At 40.0% G+C, this 24378-nt stretch overlaps 1 protein-coding gene and 1 long non-coding RNA gene across 2 annotated transcripts in view; both read left to right on the forward strand.

The window, feature by feature from the left end:
- Positions 1-24378, forward strand: part of LOC143681702 (uncharacterized) — a 53335-nt gene that overhangs the window by 24398 nt on the left and 4559 nt on the right. The window lies entirely within an intron of this gene.
- LOC143681699 (coiled-coil-helix-coiled-coil-helix domain-containing protein 2-like) lies at positions 17732-18554 on the forward strand. The gene has a single exon (XM_077158948.1). The coding sequence runs from the start codon at positions 17797-17799 to the stop codon at positions 18268-18270; it is 474 nt and encodes a 157-aa protein (XP_077015063.1). The 5' UTR covers positions 17732-17796; the 3' UTR covers positions 18271-18554.

Below are 24378 nucleotides of genomic sequence, written 5' to 3' on the forward strand. Positions count from 1 at the left end.
GCCTGTGTGTTTCTGTGGGGAGCCGTCTGTGGTTCCTCCAACAGAGCCTGGGACAAGAGCCTCGGATGGGGTGCCAACACCCCCTGTGCCCTGGGCTCCTGGGGAGCTGTCCTGTCTACTCTTGGCCTTAAGAATGCACTGATTTTTGGTTTTCTTCCTACCCACCTGAGTGATGGCCACCTCCTCTCCTGTGCTCCGACAAAGGTGGCAGCTTCTGTGACCCAGTCTCCTCAGAGGGGCTTGTCACCGCTGGGATGTGGCAGACCTGTCTGCCTCGCAACCTTCTCTCTGATGGCATTGCAAAAAATTATGCATTTGTAGATTACCAAGTCCATCTCTTGGGGTTACTGTGGAAGCAGCATACCTTGGAGGTTTCCATCCTGAAGCAGAAGTGGAACTCATCGTCCTTTAGATACTTGTCTGTAGAGGGCTATTTATGGTTATTTTCATAAGATTGTGATGATGCAATTCTGATATCCTCTTTAACCCCAGAAATATTTAGTGTGTGCATTTAATTTTAGAGAGTTATGGAGGGATTTTGTGATATTAATTTTTAGTTTTCTAGCATAGTGATTAATAGTATGATTTACATTTCTTCTTAATGTATTTATTGAGGCCCTCCCTGTGGTTAAATTTTGAAAATATTCCTCACAGGTGCTTAAAAAAATTTTAATATCTCTTCTGTGGTATAGAGTGGGCATTAAATCTTTACTATTTCAGTAAATCATTCAGATCTTCCATATCCATAATTATTTTTATCTGCTATAATCCTTAAAAGACCAAGAGGACTATGTTGAAAGTATCTCACTATTATTTTTCTAAAATTTTATATTTATAATTCTAACAGATTTTGTTTTCTGTAGTTTGGTGCTAGTAATTCAGCACATAATGGGGGTGATTTTCTCTGTGTTTTATATCCTCCTTCAGCAAGAAAAGACACCTTCTTTGTCCTTTTAATACTCTCTTTGAAGTCTTCCTTTGAAATGATCTCAGCTCCTGCTATCTTTGCACAAAATATTATTTTCCATCATTTTCCTTTTAATCTTTCCCACTTTGTCTCCTAACGTATATTTTGGGCAAAATATTGTTGCACTTTATTTTTGCAGGTTATAACTTGTGTTCTTGGGGACACTGGCTTCTGTGTCCTTATCAGAATTCGGCCCTTGGAGTCTTTGTATGTGTCCTCCCAGGTTTCCCACTGGTTCTTCCAAGTCGCATTACCGGTTGGTGGTCTTTTCCTCTCTCTCCCTGACCACCTCTAATCACCACTACCCCACCTCCACCTGGCTCCAAATACCACCTGCTTATTCACAATCGCAGCCCAGAGCCTAGGACAGTTCCCAGCACATGGGAGGCTGACTACACACTTAATGAACTGATGAATGAAGTTCATTAGTAAGACACAGAAAGCCCAAACAGCAGTGGCTGCAAAAGATAGAGAGAAGCGCGATCTTATGTACCAACCTCTCCCTTATACACATAAATCTCCCCCTCACATGAAAGGCCTGAGGCATTTGCTCCAGAACTGTAGGGTCTTCATCCCATAAAATCCTCAGGGACATTTTTGCAGATGACATGATCCTATACTTAGAAACTCCTGAGAAATCTATGACAAAGCTCCTTGAGTTAATAAATAAATACAGCAAAGTGGCAGGATGCAAAATTAATGTACAAAAATCAGTAATGTTTTTATACACAAGCAGTGAGCTACTGAAGAGACAACTAAGGAAAAAATTCCATTCAGAATAACAACCAAATGAATCAGGTATCTAGGAAAAAGCCTAACCACGGATGTCAAGGAGTTGTACACACAAAAAAACTACAAAACATCGCTAAAAGAAATTTAAAATGACCTAAAGAGTTGGGAAAACTTTTCATGCTGATGGGTAGGAAGGTTGAATGTCTCTAAGATGTCAGTTTTACACACATTGATCTAGAGATTCAATGCAATGCCAATCAAAATCCTAACAATCTACATTGAAGACTTGGAAAAGCTAGTTTTAAATTTATTTGGAAGGGGAAGAGACCCTGAATAGCTAAAGATATCCAAAAACAGTAGAGCAAAGTGGGGAGACTATCACTTCCTGACTTTAAAGCTTACTATAAAGCCACAGTGCTCAAAACAGCTTGGTACTGGCACAAGGATAGAGGTGTCAAGCAATGAAATTGAATCGAGAGTACAGAGATAGACCACCAAATCTATGGATAATTGATCTTCAATAAAGCCCCCAAATCCACTGAGCTGGGATAGAACCGTCTTTTCAATAAATGGGCATGGGAGAATTGGATATTAATAAAAATGAATGAAAGAAGACCCCATCTTACACCTTGTGCAAAAATTAATTTAAAATTGATTAAAGACCTAAATATATGAGCCAGTACCAAAAAACTTCTAGAAAAAAAATGCGGGGAAACATCTTGAAGATCTAGCAATAGGAGGTAGCTTCTTAAACTTTATACTTACAGCACAAGCAGCTAAAGAAAAAATAGACAAATGGGAACTCCTTAAGATTCCTCAGAAAACTATTTATAAAGTTGCTTTATGACCTTGCAATACCAATACTCGATAGACACCCAGAAGAGCTGAAAGCAGTGACAAGAACAAACATTTGCACTCTGATTGTATTAGTTTGTTAAAGCTGCTGGAATGCAATCTACCAGAAATAGAACAACTTTTAAAAAGGGAAGGTATTAAACTGCAAGTTTACAGTGCTAAGACTATAAAATGTCCAAACTAAGGCATCCAGAGAAAAACACCTTGACTCAAGAAAGCCTACTGGATATGGACCACCTCTGTCAACTGGGAAGGCGCGTGACTGGTGTCTACTGGGGTCTTCTGGCTCCTGGTTTTCAGAGAATTTTCTGAGGAATCAGCAAACTATCTTCCACAGGGCTGCACCATTATATAGTCCCACCAACACTGAATAGGTGTCCCCATTTTTCCACATCCTCTTCAACATTTGTAGTTTTCTGTTTGTTTAATAGCAGCCATTTTTATAGGTGTGAAGTAATATTTCATTGTCATCTTGATTTGCATTTCCCTTATAGCTAATAAAAAATCTCTTTGTGTGCTTTTTAGCCATCTGTATTTGCTCTTCAGAGAAGTCTTTATTCATATACTCTGCTCATTTTATAATAGGATTATTTCTTCTTTTGTTGTTGCACCATATAATGTCTTTATGTTCACGTTATCCAACCTTTGTCTGATATATGGTTTCCAAATATTTTCTTCCATTGAGTTGACTGCCTCTTTGTCTTTTTGACAAGATTCTTTGAGGCACAGAGGTTTTTATCTTAAGGAGTTCCCATTTGTCTCTGGGTTGGCTCTGAAGCTTTTTCCAAAGTGGTTTCCTCTTAAAGGGCTCCAGTAAGCAACCCCACCTTGAATGGGTGGAGACACATCTCCACAGAAACCACCTAGTCAAAATGTCCCACCCACAGTTGGGTGGGTCACATCTCCATGGAAACAACTTAATCAGAAAGATCCCCGACAATATTGAATAAAGATTAAAGAACATGGCTTTTTTGGGGTATACAACAGTTTCAAACTGGCATTCCAATGTTCATAGTGGCACTGTTCACAGTTGCCAAAAGGTGTACACAATCCAAGTGCCCATCAACATACAAGTGGATAAACAAAATGTGGTATATGCATACAATGTAATATTATGCAGCAGTAAGACGAAATGAGGCCCCGAAGCATATGAAGATGCAAATGAATCTTGAGGACGTAATGCTGAGTGAAATCAGTCAGACACAAAAGGAGAGATACTGTATGGTTCCACTTTTATGAATATGGTAAAAGTAATCTCAGAGGTTACACTGTAGAATATAGCAGACCTAGAGGTACACAAAAGCTAGAGATGAGGGAAAGGCTACTCAATGAAGGTGAACCTAAATGCGAGGGAATTGATAGAAGTGATGGTAACGAATTAATAGGGTTTTAAGTAACATTAAAGTATAACTTCAATGAAGTATTGAAGGTGAATATGATTGAAAGGGGATTTATAGAGCCATGTATCCCACTGATTAATAGGATTTAACAAATGAGTAAGACTGCTGAATCACTATATTAATATTCCTTCTAGCCTCCAGTGTTTTGGAGCAACTAGAAGGAAAAACCTGAGATGATAGAAAGGTAGCCTATGACAAACCTGGGCTCTGTTCTGTAACTACTTGTTGAAGTGTGCTTTGAAAATTATTGCTTTTTTCTTTCTTTGCTTTGTGTACATGTCATAGTTTACAGTAAAAAAATAAAAAGTTCTCAGGGACACAGCCTCTTTTCAAGTCATTCTTTCTCCATCCCTAGACGTTGCTTCACGCCCTCATAGTCCGAGATGGCCTCCAGGCTGCAGACTAGAAAAAGGGACAAAGAAGAACTGGAAGAGCCACATTCCAGAAGCTGTTAAAGAAGGTTCTTGGAACCTGCCACATACACAATACTTCTACTTATCCATCAGTATTCAGAATTTAGTCACATGGCCACACCTAGCTGCAAAAGAAGCAGGGATGTGGTGCCTTAATCTGGATGTCAATGGCTCATCTGAAGTGTTATTACTGCAGAATAAGAGTAGAACATATCCTGGGGAGTCAGCAGCAATTTCAGAATCCTAAGTATCTAAAAAAAAGCCTATATTTGGGAACAACAAGAAGTTCAGTGGAGCTGGACCAAAACGTGGATGAAGAAATGTGGTAGAATATTGGCTAGACTTCTCAATGGATGCTAAGACTTTGGATATAATCCTGTAGATTATTTTATCAGTCAGGGCCTTGAAAGGACTATTTCAGAGGTAGAAAGGATTAAGGAAAACTAGGGAGGGAGGGTGTAGGGCTTCAGGACCAGCGGCAGTGGGAAGCTCCCAGCGCTCCTAGGACTGAAGGGAAAATGGGTAAGCACTTACAGGAGCCCAACAGCTGTAGTTTTGGGAACAGGAGCCCAGACAAGTGCTGATGCCTTTGGTAGAGGAGTATGTCATCAAAATATGGACCCTGAACAGGGCTGGTTACATCATTTGCTTTGCTTGGTGCAAAATGAAAATGCAAGATCCCTTGTTCAAAACTTTTTGAGAATTTCAAGATGGTAAAACAGAGCAGTAGATGAGACGTGGGACCCCTTCTAAGCACGGGGCCCCATCTACTGCATAGGTTGCATGTCTATAAAACTGGCCTTGCCTGGAAGGGAAGAGGCTAGGGCGAAGTACCCTGAGGGTCTCTCACTTCCAGCCCTTTGACCTTTGCCAATGCTTGTCATTATCCACACCCAAGTGGAAGCCAAAGGGCAAGGAGCCGTGGTGATGCAGTACGTAGTGATCAGCCCCTGGGGTGGGAGAGTGTGCACAGTGGATCAGGAGAAACAAACAGAGAATATCCAGCACAGCTACGGAGAGTCATTAGAGACTTGTAAGCAGACTGATAAGTCCAATTTCTTTTTCAGGAAGATTTTTTTTTAATTTATTTATTAATTGAAAAAAATTAAGAACAAACAAACAAAAACATTAACATATAAATTGCGTCCAACATATATATTCAGTAATTCTCAATATCATCACATAGTTGCATATTCATCATTTCTTAGAACATTTGCATCAATTCAGAAAAAGAAATAAAAAAACAACAAAAAAAGAAATAAAACAATAACAGAAAAAAAAGATTATACATACCATACCCCTTACCCCTCACTTTCATTTATCACTAGCATTTCAAACTAAATTTATTTTAACATTTGTTCCCCCTATTCCTTATTTTTTTGTTTATTTATTTATAAATTTAAAAAATTAACAAACCAAATAAAACATCAACATATATAATCAGTAATTCACAATATCATCACTTAGTTGCATATTCATCATTTCTTAGAACATTTGCATTAATTCAGAAAAAGGAATAAAAAGACAATAGAAAAAGAAACAAAACGAACATAGGAAAGAAAAAAAAAAAGATTATACCTACCATACCCCTTACCCCTCGCTTTCATTGATCACTAGCATTTCAAACTAAATTTATTTTAGCATTTGTTCCCCCTATTACATATTTTTATTCCAAATGTTCTACTCGTTTGTTGACAAGGTAGATAAAAGGAGCATCAGAACAAGGTTTTCACAATCACACAGTCACATTGTGACAGCTTTATCATTATTCAATCATCCTCAAGAAACATGGCTATTGGAACACAGCTCTACATTTTCAGGCAGTTCTCTACAGCCTCTCCATTACATCTTGCATAACAAGATGATATCTACTTAATGCATAAGAATAACCTCCAGGACAACCTCTCGACTCTGTTTGGAATCTCTCAGCCATGGACACTTTGTCTCATTTCACTCTTCCCCCTTTTGGTCGAGAAGGTTTTCTCAATCCCTTGATGCTGGGTCTCAGCTCATTCTAGGGTTTTTCTCAATCCCTTGATGCTGCATCTCAGCTCATTCTAAGATTTCTGTCCCATGTTGCCAGGAAGGTCCACACCCCTAGGAGTCATGTCCCACGTAGATAGGGGGAGGGTGGTGAGATTGCTTGTTGTGTTGGCTGGAGAGAGAGGCCACATCTGAGCAACAAAAGAGGTTCTCTTGGGGGTGACTCTTAGGCCTAAATTTTAAGTAGACTTGACCTATCCATTGTGGGGTTAAGTTTCACATGAACAAACCCCAAGACTGGGGGCTCAGCTTACAGCTTTGGTTGTCCAAACTGCTTGTGAGAATATCAAGAATTCAACTTGGGGAAGTTGCATTTCTCCCCACTCTCACCATTCCCCAAAAGGGGCTTTGCAAATACTTTTCCACTCACTGATCGAATCACTCTGGGATTCATCAGGGCATCACTCTGGACAAACCAACAAAATCTCATGTCCTTCTGAGATTCCAAGTACTTATGGTGTTCAATCAAACTTTCTACATAAGTTATATTAGGAAATGCACTAGTCAAAATATAAATTTTGTAACAAATAAACATTTTTTGCTTCAGTCTCACACATAAGGTGACATTTTAAAATATCAGTTACCATCTATTTTCAGCACCCTGCAGTAATGACATTCCTCTGTTCTTCCTCATGCAAAAACATTTTTAAAATTTGTACATTTAGTCACTATTATTATACACTCTAGGCATTCCTAGATTATACCATCTCAATCTTTAACCTCTGTCTTTTTTTCTGATTTCATTTATGTCCCCAGCCCTCCTCCCTCTATCATTCTCACATGCAGCTTCATTCAGTGTTTTAACATAATTGTATTACAGTTAGGTAGTATTGTGCTGTCTATTTCTGAGTTTTTATATTCAGTCCTGTTGCACAGTCTGTATCCCTTCAGCTCCAATTACCCAATATCTTACCCTATTTCTATCTCCTGGTGGTCTCTGTTACCAACGAAATATTCCAATTAGGAAAATTTTTTGACAGCAGTGCAGAGGGTGGATTGGGAGAGTCTGGAGGTGCAAAGATTATTAGGAATCTATTAGGATAGTTCCACAGTTGCTTTCCTACTTTTTATTTTTTATCACAACTCACAGTTGAAATACATTTTATATTTCTTTTTTCTAACCATATATACAAACTCAAAGTCCATGAAATGATGCAAACTTTTACTCCTTGAAATATCACTTCACTTTACTAGAAGCAATGTACTGTGATTTCTTTAAAAAAAAAAATGCTGGTTCCAAACCACTAAATTGATTCCCTGACTCACTAATGAGCACCCACTAAATGATCATTCCAGCAGCTATTACTATGTACATGGCAAAAGGCCTTGCAGGGGTGATTGCATTAGGGCTCTTGAAAGGCGGAGGGCATCCTGGGTCATTCAGGTGGGGCCAATGTCACGCTGAGGGTCCCAGTAAGTGAAAGAGGAAGCAGAAGAGTCAGAGAGAAGGAGATGTGATGATGGAAGCAGAATTGGAGTGACGCAGGGTGGCCGTTGTGGGCTTTGAAGATAGATGAAGGAACCATGAGCCAAGGAGAGCTAGATAAGGCAAGGAAACAGATTTTCTTCTGGGGTCTCCAGAAGGAACACAGCCCTCCTGACACTTTGATTTTAGCCCAATGAGTCATTTTGGGTTTTAAACCTCCAGAACTACAAGACAATGAATGTTACTTTAAGCCACCAAGTTTGTGGACATTCATTACGCAAGAAATTGGAAACTAACACAAGGAATGAGATAGACAAGACCAGAAGGAACTCACCGTCAGTGTGGGGAGGGCGGGAGTGGGGGCATTTAATGTTCCATCAGGACACTTTCCTTTAGAGAGGTCCAGGTTGGCTCTTAGGGAGGTGGTCCAGAGCCCTAGGACAAACCACAGTTGTCCTTCCCCTCGCATTTTTTATTCCTGTGATAGTTAAAATGAGTGTGAAAGACTTACAGGGAAAGAAGTCTGTTTAGAAATTCTGTTTTGGTGACATGTATGTGGACAGCTAAGGTGAATGTGCTCTAAACCAGCGAGCAGATCTAGAAGATGGAAAGAGCCACCTGGATGGTTCCTTGGCTTAGTTCTAGCCGCTTGCAGAGGTTAACTGACTCGGCATAGCTCTCAGAGATGACTCGGTACCCTCGAGACAAACAATATTGAGAAACAGAAGGAGACACTGCTCCAGGGTAGGAGTCCTCAGCCACACAGAGAAACTAAGGGGAGGGTGAGGTTTAAAAGGGCAGACATGCAAGTGGAGCAAGTGGGTCAGCACAAGACCAGTTGTACCACTTGTGGACCAGTGGACAGACAAATTGGCTATAAGACCTGGTGATCAACTTGTATTTATAAGTATACTTGCTCGGCAAGTACAACTTATTTGAAAAATCTAACAAATAACTAGAACGTGGAATTTAAAATAAGAAAGCAATAGCAAAAACAATAGAAAATTTAAGATAAGATGCCTAAGAAAATAAGTCTGAAGATGCACAAACCTTTTTGTTGAAAAGTATAAAACTTTATAGAAAGGCATAACAAGATATAATTATTGAAAAGCTATTCAGGAGAGTCAGAGTGCAATAATATGTGGATGGAATAAATATTTTAAAGATTCCAATCTCTTCTAAATTAGTTTGTAAGTTTAGTGCAATAGAAAAAATCACCTCGATAAGTTTGTACATAATTCTAAAATACATGTGGATGAGTGAAGGGTCAACAGATACCAGGACAGCAGAAAGTTCTGCCACACGTCCTTCTCTTATAAAGCGCCACCAGTCAGAACTGTGTGGTGTTGGAGCAGGCGTCCATACCCTGGCTAACGGGACAGGACACACCTGAGCACTTGTCTTAGCTTGGTCTATTATAACTCAGAGGGAAAAAGGTGGTGTCTGTTTTCGTTCCTAGCTGCTAAAACAAAAACCATGCAATAGTTTGGCTTAATGACAGAGTTCATTGGCTCACAGTTGCATAGCTAGAAGGTCTGCTTCTTCCTGGAAGGTCTGCTTCTTCCCAGGGTTTGCATCTTCTGGCTGGTTGGCATTCTTTGGAGTTCCTTGGTCTCTCTGTCAGATGCAATGCACATGTGGCATCTCCTTTCTCTTCTGGGTTCTGTCTACTTCCAGCTGCTGGCTGCTCCCTGGGCTTGTTCTCTGTAGCCTTAGACCCTGCTGATTCAGTTGGGTCACACCTTAACTGAAAATAACAAGAGGTCCCATTTACCATGAGTTCATACCCATTGGAATGGGTTACGATTAAGAACAGCTTTTCTGCTGTGGTGGACTGTTCAATAAATGGCAGTGGAACCATAGATTGCCCATATAAGAAGCAATAAAATTAGACTTACACGTGAAAAGCAAAACTTTAAAACTTTTAGGAGAAAAAATAAAGGAGGATATATTTTTCACATCAAAAGGAAAGGGACAGGGTGATGCAACAGTGGCAGAACACTTGTCTGCCATGCCAGAGACCCGGGTTCGATTCCCAGAGCCTGCCCATGCCAAAAAAAAAAAAAGGAAAGGGACAAAGTCTGAGATACACACAAAATACAGAAGAAAACATGGATGCATTCAATTATACTTAAATTTAAAACTTCAACATAACAAAGACAGTGTAAATGACATGAAAAAGCCAACCAAAGCCTGGGGGGAGAATTACAGATACAAATAACTTATGAAGGAATGATGTTCAGAATATGTTAAAACTCTACTTCTCAACATGAGACAACCAACTCAACAGGTGAGCAGGCAATGGCCTTGAACAAGCAAGTCAGAGAAGAGGAAGGCTGAAGGACCAGTGACTATACAAGGTGATGCTTAACTTTACTAGGAATTGAGGAAATGAAAACTAAAATGAGATACTACTCCACTCTTAACAAACTGGCAAAAATTAAAACACGTGGCAATATTGGCTGCTGAAGAGGATGCAGAGAAACAAGAACTTTCATACTTCTCTGGTGAGAGTGTCAATTGGTCCAGTCATTCTGGAAAACAACTCAACAACCATATCTAGCGAAGTTGAGGTTGAGCATTCTCTATGACCCAGCCACTCCATTCCTAGGATGTGTTCCAGCAAAACTCGAGCCTGTATACAAGATACTCTCATTTAAACATGGTTTATACTGGAAATAAAAATGGCCATCTTCAGGAGAATGGGTAGAAAAATAGTGATATATTCATCCAAGGAGATACCATATGAGAGCGAAAGATGAATCCTACCCTCCACAGCCCCATGTAGTATCACAGATCAATTTCAAAAAACAATATTGAACCATAAAATTCAGGATGTAGTAAAAGACATACAGTAAAATAGCAAGCCAAACCACTCTATACTGTCAATTTACCCAAACATATGTATAAAAATGATGAAAAAAAGAGGAAAACATAGATGAGAATGGTAAACACCAAACAGAACAGTCTTAAGCCAGGAAAAAGGATGGTGGAGGGAATGGGGGCAGGTGGAAATACACAGGATATTGTAGTGTTTTATTTGTACTTTATACTTATTATTTTCTATTTCTTATTTCTGTTCTTTTTTGTATGCTTGAAAAACTTGTAATAAAGTCCAACCTTTCCGCACAGTGCAAAGCTGTCCGTGATTTCTGTGGCTGCCCCCGTCTTCTTCGTTTCCAGGCTCACCTTCCACCCCCCACATACCACGGGGCTCAAACATACCAACATTTTGTGTCATTTCCCAAAGGTATTTATTTTTGCACCTACAGGACTTTGTTCATGCCACTCCGTCTCTTCTAATGCCTTCTCTCCAGACCCCCCAGGCAAGCCGTCCATCCTTCTAGATTCAGTCTATGTTTCGTTGCTGGGGAGAAGGCTGCTGCTTCTCCAATGCAGGGCTTCTCCAACCTGAGTGAACTGTGGGAGACCTTGTCAAAAGGCAGGTTCTGATTTGGGTGGTCTGGGGGGAACCCAGGGTCCACCTTTCTCACAAGCTCTCCTTCACAGCTGCTGGGCAGCCCCGAGGCCACACTCAGCAGCCAGGTCCCAGGGTTCCAAACGAGGAGCTCTGGGCTCTGAATTCCGCGGCCTCCTCTGCAGTCCCTTCTTATAACACTTATTGCGGTGTTTTGAGTCTCTTTTTAAAATCTGTCTCTTTCATGAAACTCAGCTCATGAGGGTGGACGTCCTGCTCTGTACTGGTTTGGATTGCCAGCATCTGCCCTTCATTTGCTGAGTGTTCAAAAGACCAACCAGGTACAATTGTACTTTGAACCTCAGGTAAAACCTCATTAAATCTGTTACAAAGTTTCTGTTTAAATATTGTTTTATATCTTGGGCCAGTAGGAACAGGTAGACAGAGCAATAAACGCTTGTTGTCTGCAGATCAGGTCTGATTAAGCTCCTAATTACAGTATTCAATTGGAGAGGGGGAATCAAAACTCTTTAAAAATGCGCCGACCCCTTAGGGCAGAGAAATCCTTGGAGGAGGGAGGATTCAGTTGATTAGTCACAGGGGCTGGGTTTTGCTCTAAAGTGGCTCGTTGGAGGTTATCAGATCTGTTTTAAGTATGGTTTTTTTTTTAAAGGCCCTCCGAGAGGAGGGAGATGGAAAGTGCAAACGCAGGGCTTCCAGAGGGCTCAGCCCAGCAGCCTGAATTGGGCTCCAGAGTAAAGTGGGGGGCGGGGCCTCGGCGGGCTACCTGCCAGGTGGGGGTGTGGAGACCAGGGGCCTAGCCCAGCCTACCGGGGCTCCAATTCCGACCCTGCCACCGGCAGCTCCCACGCCAGGAACAAGTGACATAATCCCTCTGGACCTAGGGTGGCTGGACTTGCAAACGGAATATTGTCTGGGACCTACACATACTGAAATGTTATGCAATGTTTATCTGAAATCTAAATACAATTGGACACCTGTATATTATCCAGAGACCTTACCCAGGCCTGGCTTTCTTCATTTCTAAAATGGGGACAGCAGCCCCAAGGCAGGAGGTTGCATTTAGATGGGGCCTGGCAGGCGGCTAGAACTCAGTAAATGCCCCTTTGTCCTGCCTTGGTCACTGCCCTTCCCCAGACACACCCCCTGCCTGGAATCCCCTTCTCCCTGGGGCTCTCTGGTGAACCCCTGCTCACCCACTGACGCTCTGCTGGGGGTTGCCGTTGCTGGGTCTGACCCTGCCGCAGGGACCGTGTGTGCTCCCACCTTCAGGCAGGAGCTCATCTAAACTGGGTTCCCCTAGGACCCCCGGGCTCTGCCGGGTGGATGAATGGTGTGCCGCAACGTGAAATCAGCTTTGGGGGCAGTGGAATAACCACTTCAGGGTTGGATCTGCAAAGCTAAAGACACGGAGGCGCACAGACATGACGGCATCAAACCCCGCTCTTCTAATAAACGTGAAAATGGACATCAGGGCTGATTCCCCTCACGGGCCTTCCACAGTCCTCTGGGGAGGCTGTTGGTAGACAATGAACATCTGCTGACCTTCACCCACCAGAACCCCTCTCAGGGTTACTCACACTTACCCCTGATGGGAGAGAAGTCCAGTCAAAGTTGGTCCGTGGCAAGGTTCTCCTTCCTGATGTAGGTTTTGGTGTTGGGAGTGCCTTGGGTTATTTAAGTCTGCAGTGAAGGGAACTACTATTTACTTTTTTAACAGGACCATTTTCACATATTTGCTGATAATAAATGAGACACTTGAATGAGTATTTAATAGTACACAATGAATGCTTACAAAATAATTCATCATTTTTCTGATTTTAAAATCAACACAGGCTCTGTAGAGAACAGTTGGATACCCTAAAAGTAGAAAGAAAAAAACAAAACATCACATTTCATAATCTCACAGACCAGAGACAAATAACAGTAACATAACAATGAAGTTCCTTTCAGTGATGTCTCTATACCCATATGGATTTTTTTTGCATGATTGAAATCATATGCTATAACCAACTTTTTTAAAAAAATATTTTTATTGACGAAACAACATGAAACACAAACATTCTTAACAGACAAATATTCCATACATGGTATATAATCAATGGCTCACAACATCATCACATAGTAGTATATTCATCACTGTGATCATTTTTTGAACATTTGCATCACTCCAGAAAAATAAATAAAAATAAAAAAGAAAAAAATTCACTCATACCATACCCCTTACCCCTCCTTCTCCTGAAGGAGGAAATACCACTAGTATTTCCATCTACCCAATATATTTTAATCTTTGTTCTCCCTATTATTTCTTTATCTTTTTATCCATAATTTTTACTCACCTGTACATACCCCAGATAAAGGAAACATCAGACACAAAGTTTTCACAATCACACAGTCACATCGTAAATGTTATATCTTTATGCAATCGTTTTCAAGAAACAAGGCTACTGGAGAACAGCTCTACAGTTTCAGGTACTTCCCTTTAGCCTCTCCAATACACCATAAACTGAAAAGGGATATCTATATAATGCATAAGAATAACCTCCAGGATAACCTCTCAACTCTGTTTGAAATCTCTCAGCCACTGTCACTTTATTTTGTCTCATTTCTCTCTTCCCCCTTTTGGTTGAGAAGGTTTTTCTCAATCCCTTGATGCTGAGTCCCAGCCATTTCTAGGATTTCTGTCCCACGTCGCCAGGAAGGTCCACACCCCTGGGAGTCATGTCCAAAGTAGACAGGGAGAGGGCAGTGAGTTTGCTTGTCGTTGACTGAGAGAGAGAGGTCACATTTGTGCAACAAAAGAGGTTCTCTTGGGGGTGACTCTTAGGCCTAATTTTAATAGGCTTAGCCTATCATTTGTGGGCATAAGTTTCATATAAACAAACCCCAAGATTGAGGGCTCGGTCTATTGATTTGGTTGTCCCCACTGCTTGCGAGAATTATAACCAACTTTTTTAAAATTAATTTTTAATTTTTTAAAAAAAATATAGCAAACACAAGCATTCCTAGCATATGATCATTCCGTTCTACATATATAATCATTAATTCACAATATCATCACATAGTTGCATACTCATCATCATGATCATTTCTTAGAACATTTGCATCAATTCATAAAAAGAAATAAAAAGAAAACAGAAAAAAATTAATATAACCGTACCTCTTACCCCTCCCTTTCATTGATCACTAGCATTTCATCTACTAAATTTATTTTAACATTTGTTTCCTCTATTATTTATTTTTATTCTCTATGTTTTACTCGTCTGTTGATAAGGTAGATAAAAGAAGCATCAGACACAAGGTTTTCACAATCACACAGTCACATTGTGAAAGCTATATCATTATACAATCTTCAAGAAACATGGCTACTGGAACACAGCTCTACATTTTCAGGCAGTTCCCTCCAGCCTCTCCATTACATCTTGACTAACAAGGTGATATTTATTTAATGCATAAGAATAACCTTGAGGATAACCACTCCACTCTGTTTGGAATCTCTCAGCCATTGACACTTTATTTTGTCTCATTTCTCTCTTCCCCCTTTTGGTTGAGAAGGTTTTCTCAATCCCTTGATGCTGAGTCTCAGCTCATTCTAGGATTTCTGTCCCACGTTGCCAGGAAGGTCCACACCCCTGGGAGTCATGTCCCATGTAGACAGGGGGAGGGTGGTGAGTTTGCTTGTTGTGTTGGCTGGGAGAGAAAGATGCCACATCTGAGCAACAGAAGAGGTTCTCTTGGGAGTGACTCTTAGACCTAATTTTAAGTAGGCTTGACCTTTCCTTTGTGGGGTTAAGTTTCATATGAACAAACCCCAAGATTGGGGGCTCAGCCTACTGCTTTGGTTGTCTCCACTGCTTATGAGAATATCAAGAATTCTCCACTTGGGGAAGTTGAATTTTCCCCCTTTCTCACCATTCCAAAGGGACTTTGCAATTTTTTTACTCACTGTTCAAATCACTCTGAGATTTATCGGGGGCATCATTCTGGATAAACCTACAAAATCTTATGCCCTACTCAAGGTTCCATGTACTTATGGTGTTCAATTAAGCTGTCCACATAAGTATAACCAACTTTTAAATGATTGTTCCATTAATCAATTTTCTGATTATATAAAATGATTATAATAGCAATACTTATGCAGACTTTAGTTGGGACCAGGGAAGTTTCTAGGGTTTCCATATGTCAACTAAGTGAATTCTCACCATAATCCTTTGAGGTGGTTACTATTTTAATCCTCTTTTTATGGGTGAAGAGAATGAGACACATCTTGGTGAAGTGTCTTGCTCAAGAATATATAAATGATAAAGAGATGAGGTAGGACTTGACGTAGGAGGCTGGCTCCCGGAGTAACACTCCTAATCACGATACAACTCTGGTCTCTGTTAGCTCACTTAGGAAGTTTGAACTGTGTGGCCAGCCTCCTAGGTGAGGTTCACCTGCCTTGTGTAGCCCCGCCCACCATCAGGGCTAGCCTGTGTGTCTAACAGAACACTGGGGAGGTACAGAGTGTGACCTCTGAGGTCAGGCCATAAAGGCATTGAAACTTTCCTCTTGGCCCCTTGGGTTACTTGCTCCAGGGGAACTCAGCTGCCATGTTGTGAGGACACTCAAGAATAGTTGTAGGGCAGGCTACAGCAGCTCAGCAGGCAGAGTTCTTGCCTGCCATGCTGGAGACTTGGGTTCGATTCCCAGTGCCTGCCCATGCAAAAAAAAAAAAAAGAAAAAGAAATAGTTGTAGAGAGGAACCAACTTGCCAGCTGTGTGGACAAGACAGAGCAGAAGCCAAACCTCCAACCTCAGCTAAGCCTTCAAATGACTGTAGCCCTGGCTGACATCTGATTGCTGCTAAAGAGAAATCTGAAGAGAGAACTAGCTAACGAAACTGCTCCCAAGTTCCTCACCCACAGAAACTGCGTGTGAAAATAGATGTTTATTGTTAAGTTACTAAGTTTGAGGGTAATTTATTATACAGCAATAGATATCTGATACCAAAAGCTTAAGTTAAAAATATGAATTCAAGTCTTACTATTCCAAAATAACTTCCTTATAATTTGAATATATCCCTTCTTTTAAATATGTGTGTCATTTTAAAGCATAAGACTAGACTCATATGGTAAGTCATTTAAATATGTGTGCCATTTTAAAACATAAGACTAGAATCATAAAGTAAGTCATTTAAATATGTGTGTCATTTTAAAACATAGGACTAGACTCATACAGAAGTTCATTTTGTATCCTCCTATTTTTCCCCAGTTAATATAGAAATAAATTATCATTAGAAAATTCTCCAAAAAACATGATTAATCACTCTATAATATCATGGTAAATGAATGATCTACAATGAGGGTAATAGTTAGGTTCAGGTGTCAACTTGGCCAGGTGATGATGCCAAGTTGTTCTGTTGCTGTGGACTTAAATCATCAGCATGCGACATTCAATTATGGCTGATGACATCTGCAGTGGGCTAAGGGGAGCGCCTTCTGCAGTGGGTGAGACTTAAATGGAGGCCTCAGTAGACAGGGACTTAGAGCAGCTCAGAGCCAGACACGTGGAGAGGGAGAAAGGAACCGCCCCAGACACGTGGAGAGGGAGAAAGGAACTGCCCAGGGGGAAAGCCACTTGAACCCAGAAGCTGGGAGAGAAGCCCAGCAGACATAGCAATATGCCTTCCAAAATCAGTAATTTGTAACTAAATAAATCTCCTTTATAAAAGCCAGTCCATCTCTGGTGTACTGCATTCCAGCATCGTTAGCAAACTAAACAATGAACCACATTATTTGACATTTAAATTGTTCCAGATTTCTGCTACTATAAACATTACCAAAATAAATACCTTTGAAAGAGACAGTATACTTTATTGTTAAGGCACTTTGAACTCACTGTATGTTTTCAGCTGCTAGCTCTTCTTCCCCATCTCTGCAACTTTGAGTAAGCTTCTAGATATCTGTGTTTTGTTTTCCTCACCAACAAAATGGGGTATGCAGTGTCATTCCTGACACTTATTATCATTTTTATTTTTATAGAATATTTGGTATTTTGATAAATGGAAAAATGTTTGGAAGATGAAATTTTTAAAGTGAAAAAAATGCATGAAATACTTGATCTTAATGTTTTCTTTGTTAATCTAGCATCTAGAAAAAAAACACCAAGAGTATTGATATGTTCCCCTATTCTTTGCCTGAATTCACTTATCATGGGAGTCTCTTGGACTCAAAGACACTATTTGCCTGTAAACTGACAAATACCATTTACTGTGGATATCTATAATTTCCTTCTCTAACACCTCCAAAATTGTCTGTGGTTTCTGTCATCCTTTATTCTTTCCATTCTATTTTAGAGATGATCATTCTCTTTTTGATGCTCATTGTTTCATATGTATTGTTTTTAAATTGTGGTGAGATATATACAACACAGGTATACAGTTCAGTGGTATAATTTGCATTTACAGCTTCCTTCGCAGTAGCTGCCAGGCTTGTTTCTCAGACTTTCGTCCTTCTAGAAGCTACCGCCGCTTGGTTGTGATGCCGCGTGGAAGCCGAAGCCGTACCTCACGCATGGCCCCTCCGGCCAGCCGGGCGCCTCAGATGAGAGCTGCGCCTAGGCCAGGGCCAGCGCCAGCAGCTCAGCCACCAGTAGCAGCCCCACCATCTGCAGTTGGTTCACCTGCTGCTGCACCCCGGCAGCCAGGTTTGATGGCCCAGATGGCAACCACTGCAGCTGGCGTGGCTGTGGGCTCTGCTGTTGGGCATACTCTGGGTCATGCCATCACTGGGGGCCTTGGTGCCGGGAGCAATGCTGAACCCTCAAGTCCTGACATCACTTACCAGGAGCCTCAGGGAGCCCAACCAGCAAACCAGAGGCAGCAGGAGTATGGCCCTTGCCTCTTTGAGGTCAAGCAGTTTTTGGAGTGTGCCCAGAACCAGCCTGATGCTAAGCTTTGTGAGGGTTTCAATGAGGTGCTGAAGCAGTGCAGAATTGCAAATGGATTAGTGTAATCTGAAGTTGAAACTGAAGAAATGGAAAATCTGATCTAATGACCAAGTTAATTTTGCATAAGACTGTAATTGATAGTGAAAGTATAAAGTATAAAATCACCAGTTAAACCTCTCTATCAGTAGCTTCTTTGCTTCAGAATCACAAAAGGAGAGGGTGTTCTTATAGAAGAGTTCACTGAGATGTATAGAGTTTGGGGCTGGACAGATGTTTGTGTTGCCTCCTTAAACCAGCTGCTGTAATGTTATTATCTGTGACTAATTAGAATAAAGTGATTTTCTTCCAAGGTATGGTGTCTTTTAAGTGAAAAGTCATCAGTTGGATAAGGTATATGAATGCAGACTGAAAATACTCATTTCACAAATTCGTCTTAATGTGTCTTTGAAGCTCATTTAGTTTACTGTCATTGAATATTAAATTAGCATCCACCCAGAGGATCTGACAGAGCTCCCTGAGGAACTTTTGTAGAGAAATAGTTGTGTAAGGGATGGCTCAGTAGCAAACATGCTGCTCATTAAAAAGGATCCAGGGGTTTCAGGACTTTGGGAACCAGCAGGAACAGAAAACTTTATTTAGAATGCTAGGTGTTTGTAATCAAGTGGCTCATAAGCGGAATGTGGGACTAGACCCCATTACATGAGTGGGTTCCCTGTAGCCAGACCAGGACTACATATTACTGCTTCCCTGTATTTAATTGGATGAAAATAAAAATTATTGTCCGAATCCAAAAAAAAAAAAAAAAAAAAAAAAAAAATTTGCATTTACAATGTTGAACTACCATCATCACCATCCGTTACCAAACGTTTCCATCACTCCAAACAGAAGCTCTGCACCACTGAGGATTAATTCCTATACCCCCTAATCACTAATATACTTTATGTCTCTATGAATTTGCATATTCTAGTTATTTCATATAGGCGAAATCATCCTTTTGCATCTGGCTTATATCTGTCCTTTTCTGTCTGGCTTATTTAACTTGATATGACATCTTCAAATTTCATCTATCTTGTAACATGTATGAAAACTTCATCCCTTTATATAAAGGAATACTATTCCATTGTGTATATATTCCACATTTTGTTTTTCCATTTGTTTTTTGATGGACAATTGGGTTGCTTCCACCTTTTGATCATTGTAAATAATAGTCCTAGGAACGTGGCTATATAAATATCTGTTCTAGTCCCTGGAAGATTTCTTTGGGGTATATTCCTAGAAGTGGTGTTACAGGTTCATATAGTAACTCAATAGTTAACCTTCTGAAGAACTGCCAAACTTTTCACAGTGGCTGCACTATTTTACATTCCCACCAAAAATGTATGAAGCTTCCTATTTCTCTGCAGCCTTGCCAACAATTCTTACTTGTCATTTTGTAAATCTAGTGGGTTTCTCTAATGGCTAATGAGGTTGTGTATCTTTTCATGTGTTTATGGCCATTAGTATTCTTTGGAGAAATATTTATGAAAGTCCTTTGCCCATTTTTTCATTGGGTTGCTTGTTTTTTTATTGTTGGAGTTGTTTACATATTCTGGATATGAAAACATTATAGATATATGGCTTCCAAATATTTTCTTTCTTCCATTCTGTAGGTTGTTTTTCCATTTTTTGACAAAATTTTCCAATGCACAATAGTTTTTAATTCTGATGAAGTACAATTTATCTACTTTTTCTTTTTTTGCTAATGTGTATGATGTAAAGTCTAAAAATCCACTGCTTAGTACAATGTCGTGAAGAAATTTCCCATTTTTCCTTCTAAGAGTTTTATAGTGTTAAGCTCTTACATTTAGGCCATTAATCCATTATGAGTTAATTTTATATATGGTGTGAGGTAGTTGTCCACTTTGATCCTTTTGCATATAGAGATCCAGCTTTCCTACCACCATTTGTTGAAGAGACTAGCCTCTCCTAATTGAGTGGACTCGGCACCCTTGTCAGAAATCAATTGGGCACAGATGTGTGAGTTTATTTCTGAACTCTCAATTCTGCGTTTCTCCTTCTGCCAGTACCACACTGTTTTGATTATTGTAGATTTGTAGTTTTGTGATCAGGAAGCTTGAGTCCTCCTGATTTAAAAAAAAAAAAGAGTAAGAACCATTACATGTCCTATAGACATTAAAAGAATAATAAGGGAATATTATGAAGAACAAAACTTTATGCCACTCCCCACTATGTGGGACATGACACCCAGGGGTGAAATTCTCCCTGGCAATGTGGGATTTGACTCTTAGAGATGAGCCTGGTCCTGGCAGCATGGGACCAATGACTTCTTGACCAAAAGGGGGAAAAATTGTAACAAATAAAGTATCAGTAGCTGAGAGAGTTCAAATAGAGTTGAAAGGCTACTTTGGAGGCTCTTCTTATGGAAGCTTCAGCTAGATATTGCTATTTACCATGGTATGCCAACCCCCAACCAAAACCATTCCTGTCAACCCTAAAGAACATCTAATGCATTATTTGAGATTCTACAAAGGTTCCATGCACTATGATTACTATCCAGGAACCTACAACCTCCAGATGGCCCCTGGATTAGATGAGTCCTGAAATGCAGAGGGGCCAGCCTCTCCTGATCATCAACTAGTTCCATCCCCCATCACATACTGTCGACACCCCTTCCAACATGAAAAGGTTAAAATGGGCATAGCCCTAAAACCCCTAAAAATTGGGAGAAAGATCAAAGGAGAAGGTGAAGTTATAACAGAAGTTAGAATTTAATGAATGAGTATGAATACTGAATCATTATATTGATATTCCTTTCAGTCTTCAGTGTTTTGGAGCCATTAAAAGTAAAAACCTGAAATTGTGGAATTGTAACCCATACCACACTCTGAAATCTGTCCTACAACTAATTGTTGTGGGGCGCTTTGAAATTTATTGCTTTTTAAATATATGCTATTTTTCACAATAAAACATTTATCAGTGCTTAAAAAACAAAAACAAACAGAAAACTTTATGTCAATAAATTTGTCCTATGCTCTCATCTCTGAAGGACCGTGGAGCACTCTATAAGCAGGAAGTGAAAGCTAAGGCAGAGCTGTAAATTGCCTGGTGAGAGTTGAAGGCATGCCCTAGAATATACTCAGAGCCCCTTGGTAAAAATTAGGAGATCTATTAGTTTCAGGCATTTCAGGAAATTTCTTCTCAATTGTTAGCTTGCCACTAGGTAACCGAGTAGAGACTTCAGTGGTCACATGCAACAAAGAATGCAAAGAATTAGTTCAGAAAAGTCACCAAGCAAACGAACAAACAACCAGAAGCAGCAATAAGAACAAGGCCTGGGGAGGGAGAAGAGCATGATTTCCAGAGTTATAATATAGTAAATAGAATGTCCAATTTTCAACCAAAAAATATAGCATTCAAAGAAACAAGAAAGTATGGCCAATACACAAAGGTAAAAGAACAGTAAAACTGCCCTTGAGTCAGTCCAGACAGATGCCACCCTGTACCTCCCCATGCGATGAGGAACCAGATGAAAGTTACCTGCCTTTCCTCTGAAGCACTGCACACCTGTAACTAAGTAAGTCCCCTTATAAAAGCCAGTCCGTTTCTGGTGTGTTGCATTCCGGTAGCCTTAGCAAATTAAAACACTAATACCAGACAAAATAGATATTAAGACAAAAATTGGTACTGGAGACAAAGGCATTTTATAACAATAAAATTGTCAGTGTATCAAGAATATATAGAAATTACAATGATAAATATACATATTACAGCAGGGACCCAAAACACATGATATAGAGAATAGAAATGAAATAGGGAAATTCTACAAAACAAAAAGTTTGTTCTTGGAAGAGATAAACAAAATCAGCAAAGCTTTGGATAGACTCGCCAGGAAAAAAAGGAAGAAAGAAGACTCAAATTACTAAAATTAGTGATGAATCAGGAGACATTACTACAATTTTACAGAGATGAAAAGGATTATAAGGGGATACCATGAACAATTATATGCCAACAAATTAGATAACCTAGAGGAAACGAACAAATTTCTGGAAAAGCCCAATCTACCAAAACTGACTCAAGAAAAGTAGAGATAACCCAAATGTCCATCAACTGATGAAAGGTTAAACAAATTGTGGTCTATCCATAAAAGGGAATATTATTCAACCAGAGAAAAGGCAGAAACACTGACATATGCTACAACATGGGTGAACCTGGAAAACATTATGCTTCGTGAAAGAAGCCGGAAACGAAAGGCCATCTAGTGTATGGTTCCCCCATACACTAGATGTCAAGAACAGGCAAATCCATAGAGACAGAAAGCGGATTAGTGGTTCCCAGGGGCTGGGGGAGGGGAGGCATGGGGAGAGACTGCTAATGGGCATGGGGTTTCTTTTTGGGGTGACGAAAATATTCTGGAATTAGATAGCGGTGATTTTTGCACCCTTGTGAACGGACTGAAAAAAAATGGCTTGTACACTTTAAAATGGTGAATTTTATGTTTTGTGAATTCTGTCTCAAAAAAAAGGAGAGGGTAGAAATGCCTTCCAACTCATTTCATCAGACCGACAAACACTGTGTCTTTTGGGTGTCAACATGGCGGTGCCAGGCCCCAGTGACTCAAACACGAATCTGGGTGTGGCCGGGAAGGGATTTTATGGAGATGATTAAAATCCATAATCAGTTGATCTTAAGTAAGGGAGGTTATCCTAGGTCATCTGCGTGGGCCTGATTCAATCAGTTGAAAGGCTTCAAAAGCAGGGCTGAGGCATCCCTGAAGAAGTAATTCTGCCTGCAGACAGGAGCATCACCTGGGGTTGGGGAGTTCCAGCCTGCAGAAATCCTGCAGATTTCAGACTTACCCAGCCAGCCCCACAGTCATGTGAGCCATGTCCTTACAGTACATCTTTTTTTTTTTTGTATTCATCACCATGATCATTTTTTTTTGAACATTTTGCATCACTCCAGAAAAAGAAATAAAAAAGTAAAAAGAAAAAACTCATACATATCATACCCCTTACCCCTCACCCTCATTGACCACTATTATTTCCATCTACCCAATTTATTTTAACCTTTGTTCCCCCTATTATGTGTTTATTTTTTTATCCATATTTTTTAATCATCTGTCGATACCCTGGATAAAGGGAGCATCAGACACAAGGTTTTCACAATCACCCAGTCACACTGTAAAAGCTGTATCATTATACAATCATCTTCAAGAAAGAGTGGCTACTGGAACACACCTCTACAGTTTCAGGTACTTTCCTCCAGCCACTCCAATACACCATAAACTAAAAAGGGACATCTATATAAAGTGTAAGAATAACTTCCAGGATAACCTCTCAACTCTGTAATCTCTCAGCCACTGACACTTTATTTTGTCTCATTTCTTTCTTCCCCCCTTTTAGTTAAGGTTTTCTCAACCTCTTAATGCTGGGTCCCAGCTCATCCCGGGATTTCTGTCCCATGTTGCCAGGGAGATTTACACCTCTGGGAGTCATGTGCCAGAGGGGGACGGCAGTGAGTTCACTTGTCGTATAGGCTTAGAGAGAGGCCTCATCTGAGAAACAAAAGAGGTTCTCCGTGGATGACTCTTAGGCCTAATTTTAAGTATGCTTAGCCTATCCTTTGCAGGAATAAGTTTCAAAGAGGCAAACCCCAAGATCGAGGGCTCAGCCTATTGATTTGGTTGTCCCCACTGTTTGCAAGAATATCAGAAATTCTCCAAATGTGGAAGTTGAATTTTAGGGACTTTGCAAATATTTCTTTATTCACTGTCCAAATCATGCTGGGATTTATTGGAGCATCACTCTAAGATGGACAAACTAACAAAATCTCATGCCTTATTCAAGGTTCCATGTATATAGTACATCTTTTAATATGTATCTCCTGCTGGTTCTACTTCTCTGGTTCAACTCTTACACACACTGCGATCAAAACCAGATGAAACATTACATATAAATAAATATATAAAATTACATCCCAATATCCCTCATAAACACAGACATAAAAATCTTTGACAATTCCATGAGGGAGACCTGGGTTCAATTCCTGAACCATGTTACCCCCCACCAAAAAAAAAAATCTTTCACAGAATGTTAGCAAATCAAATTCAGTAATATATAAAGTAATAATATACATCAACTAATATATAATAAATATAGTATAATATATCAACT

The sequence above is a fragment of the Tamandua tetradactyla genome, chromosome 4 (assembly GCF_023851605.1).
Source record: "Tamandua tetradactyla isolate mTamTet1 chromosome 4, mTamTet1.pri, whole genome shotgun sequence".
NCBI lineage: Eukaryota > Metazoa > Chordata > Mammalia > Pilosa > Myrmecophagidae > Tamandua > Tamandua tetradactyla.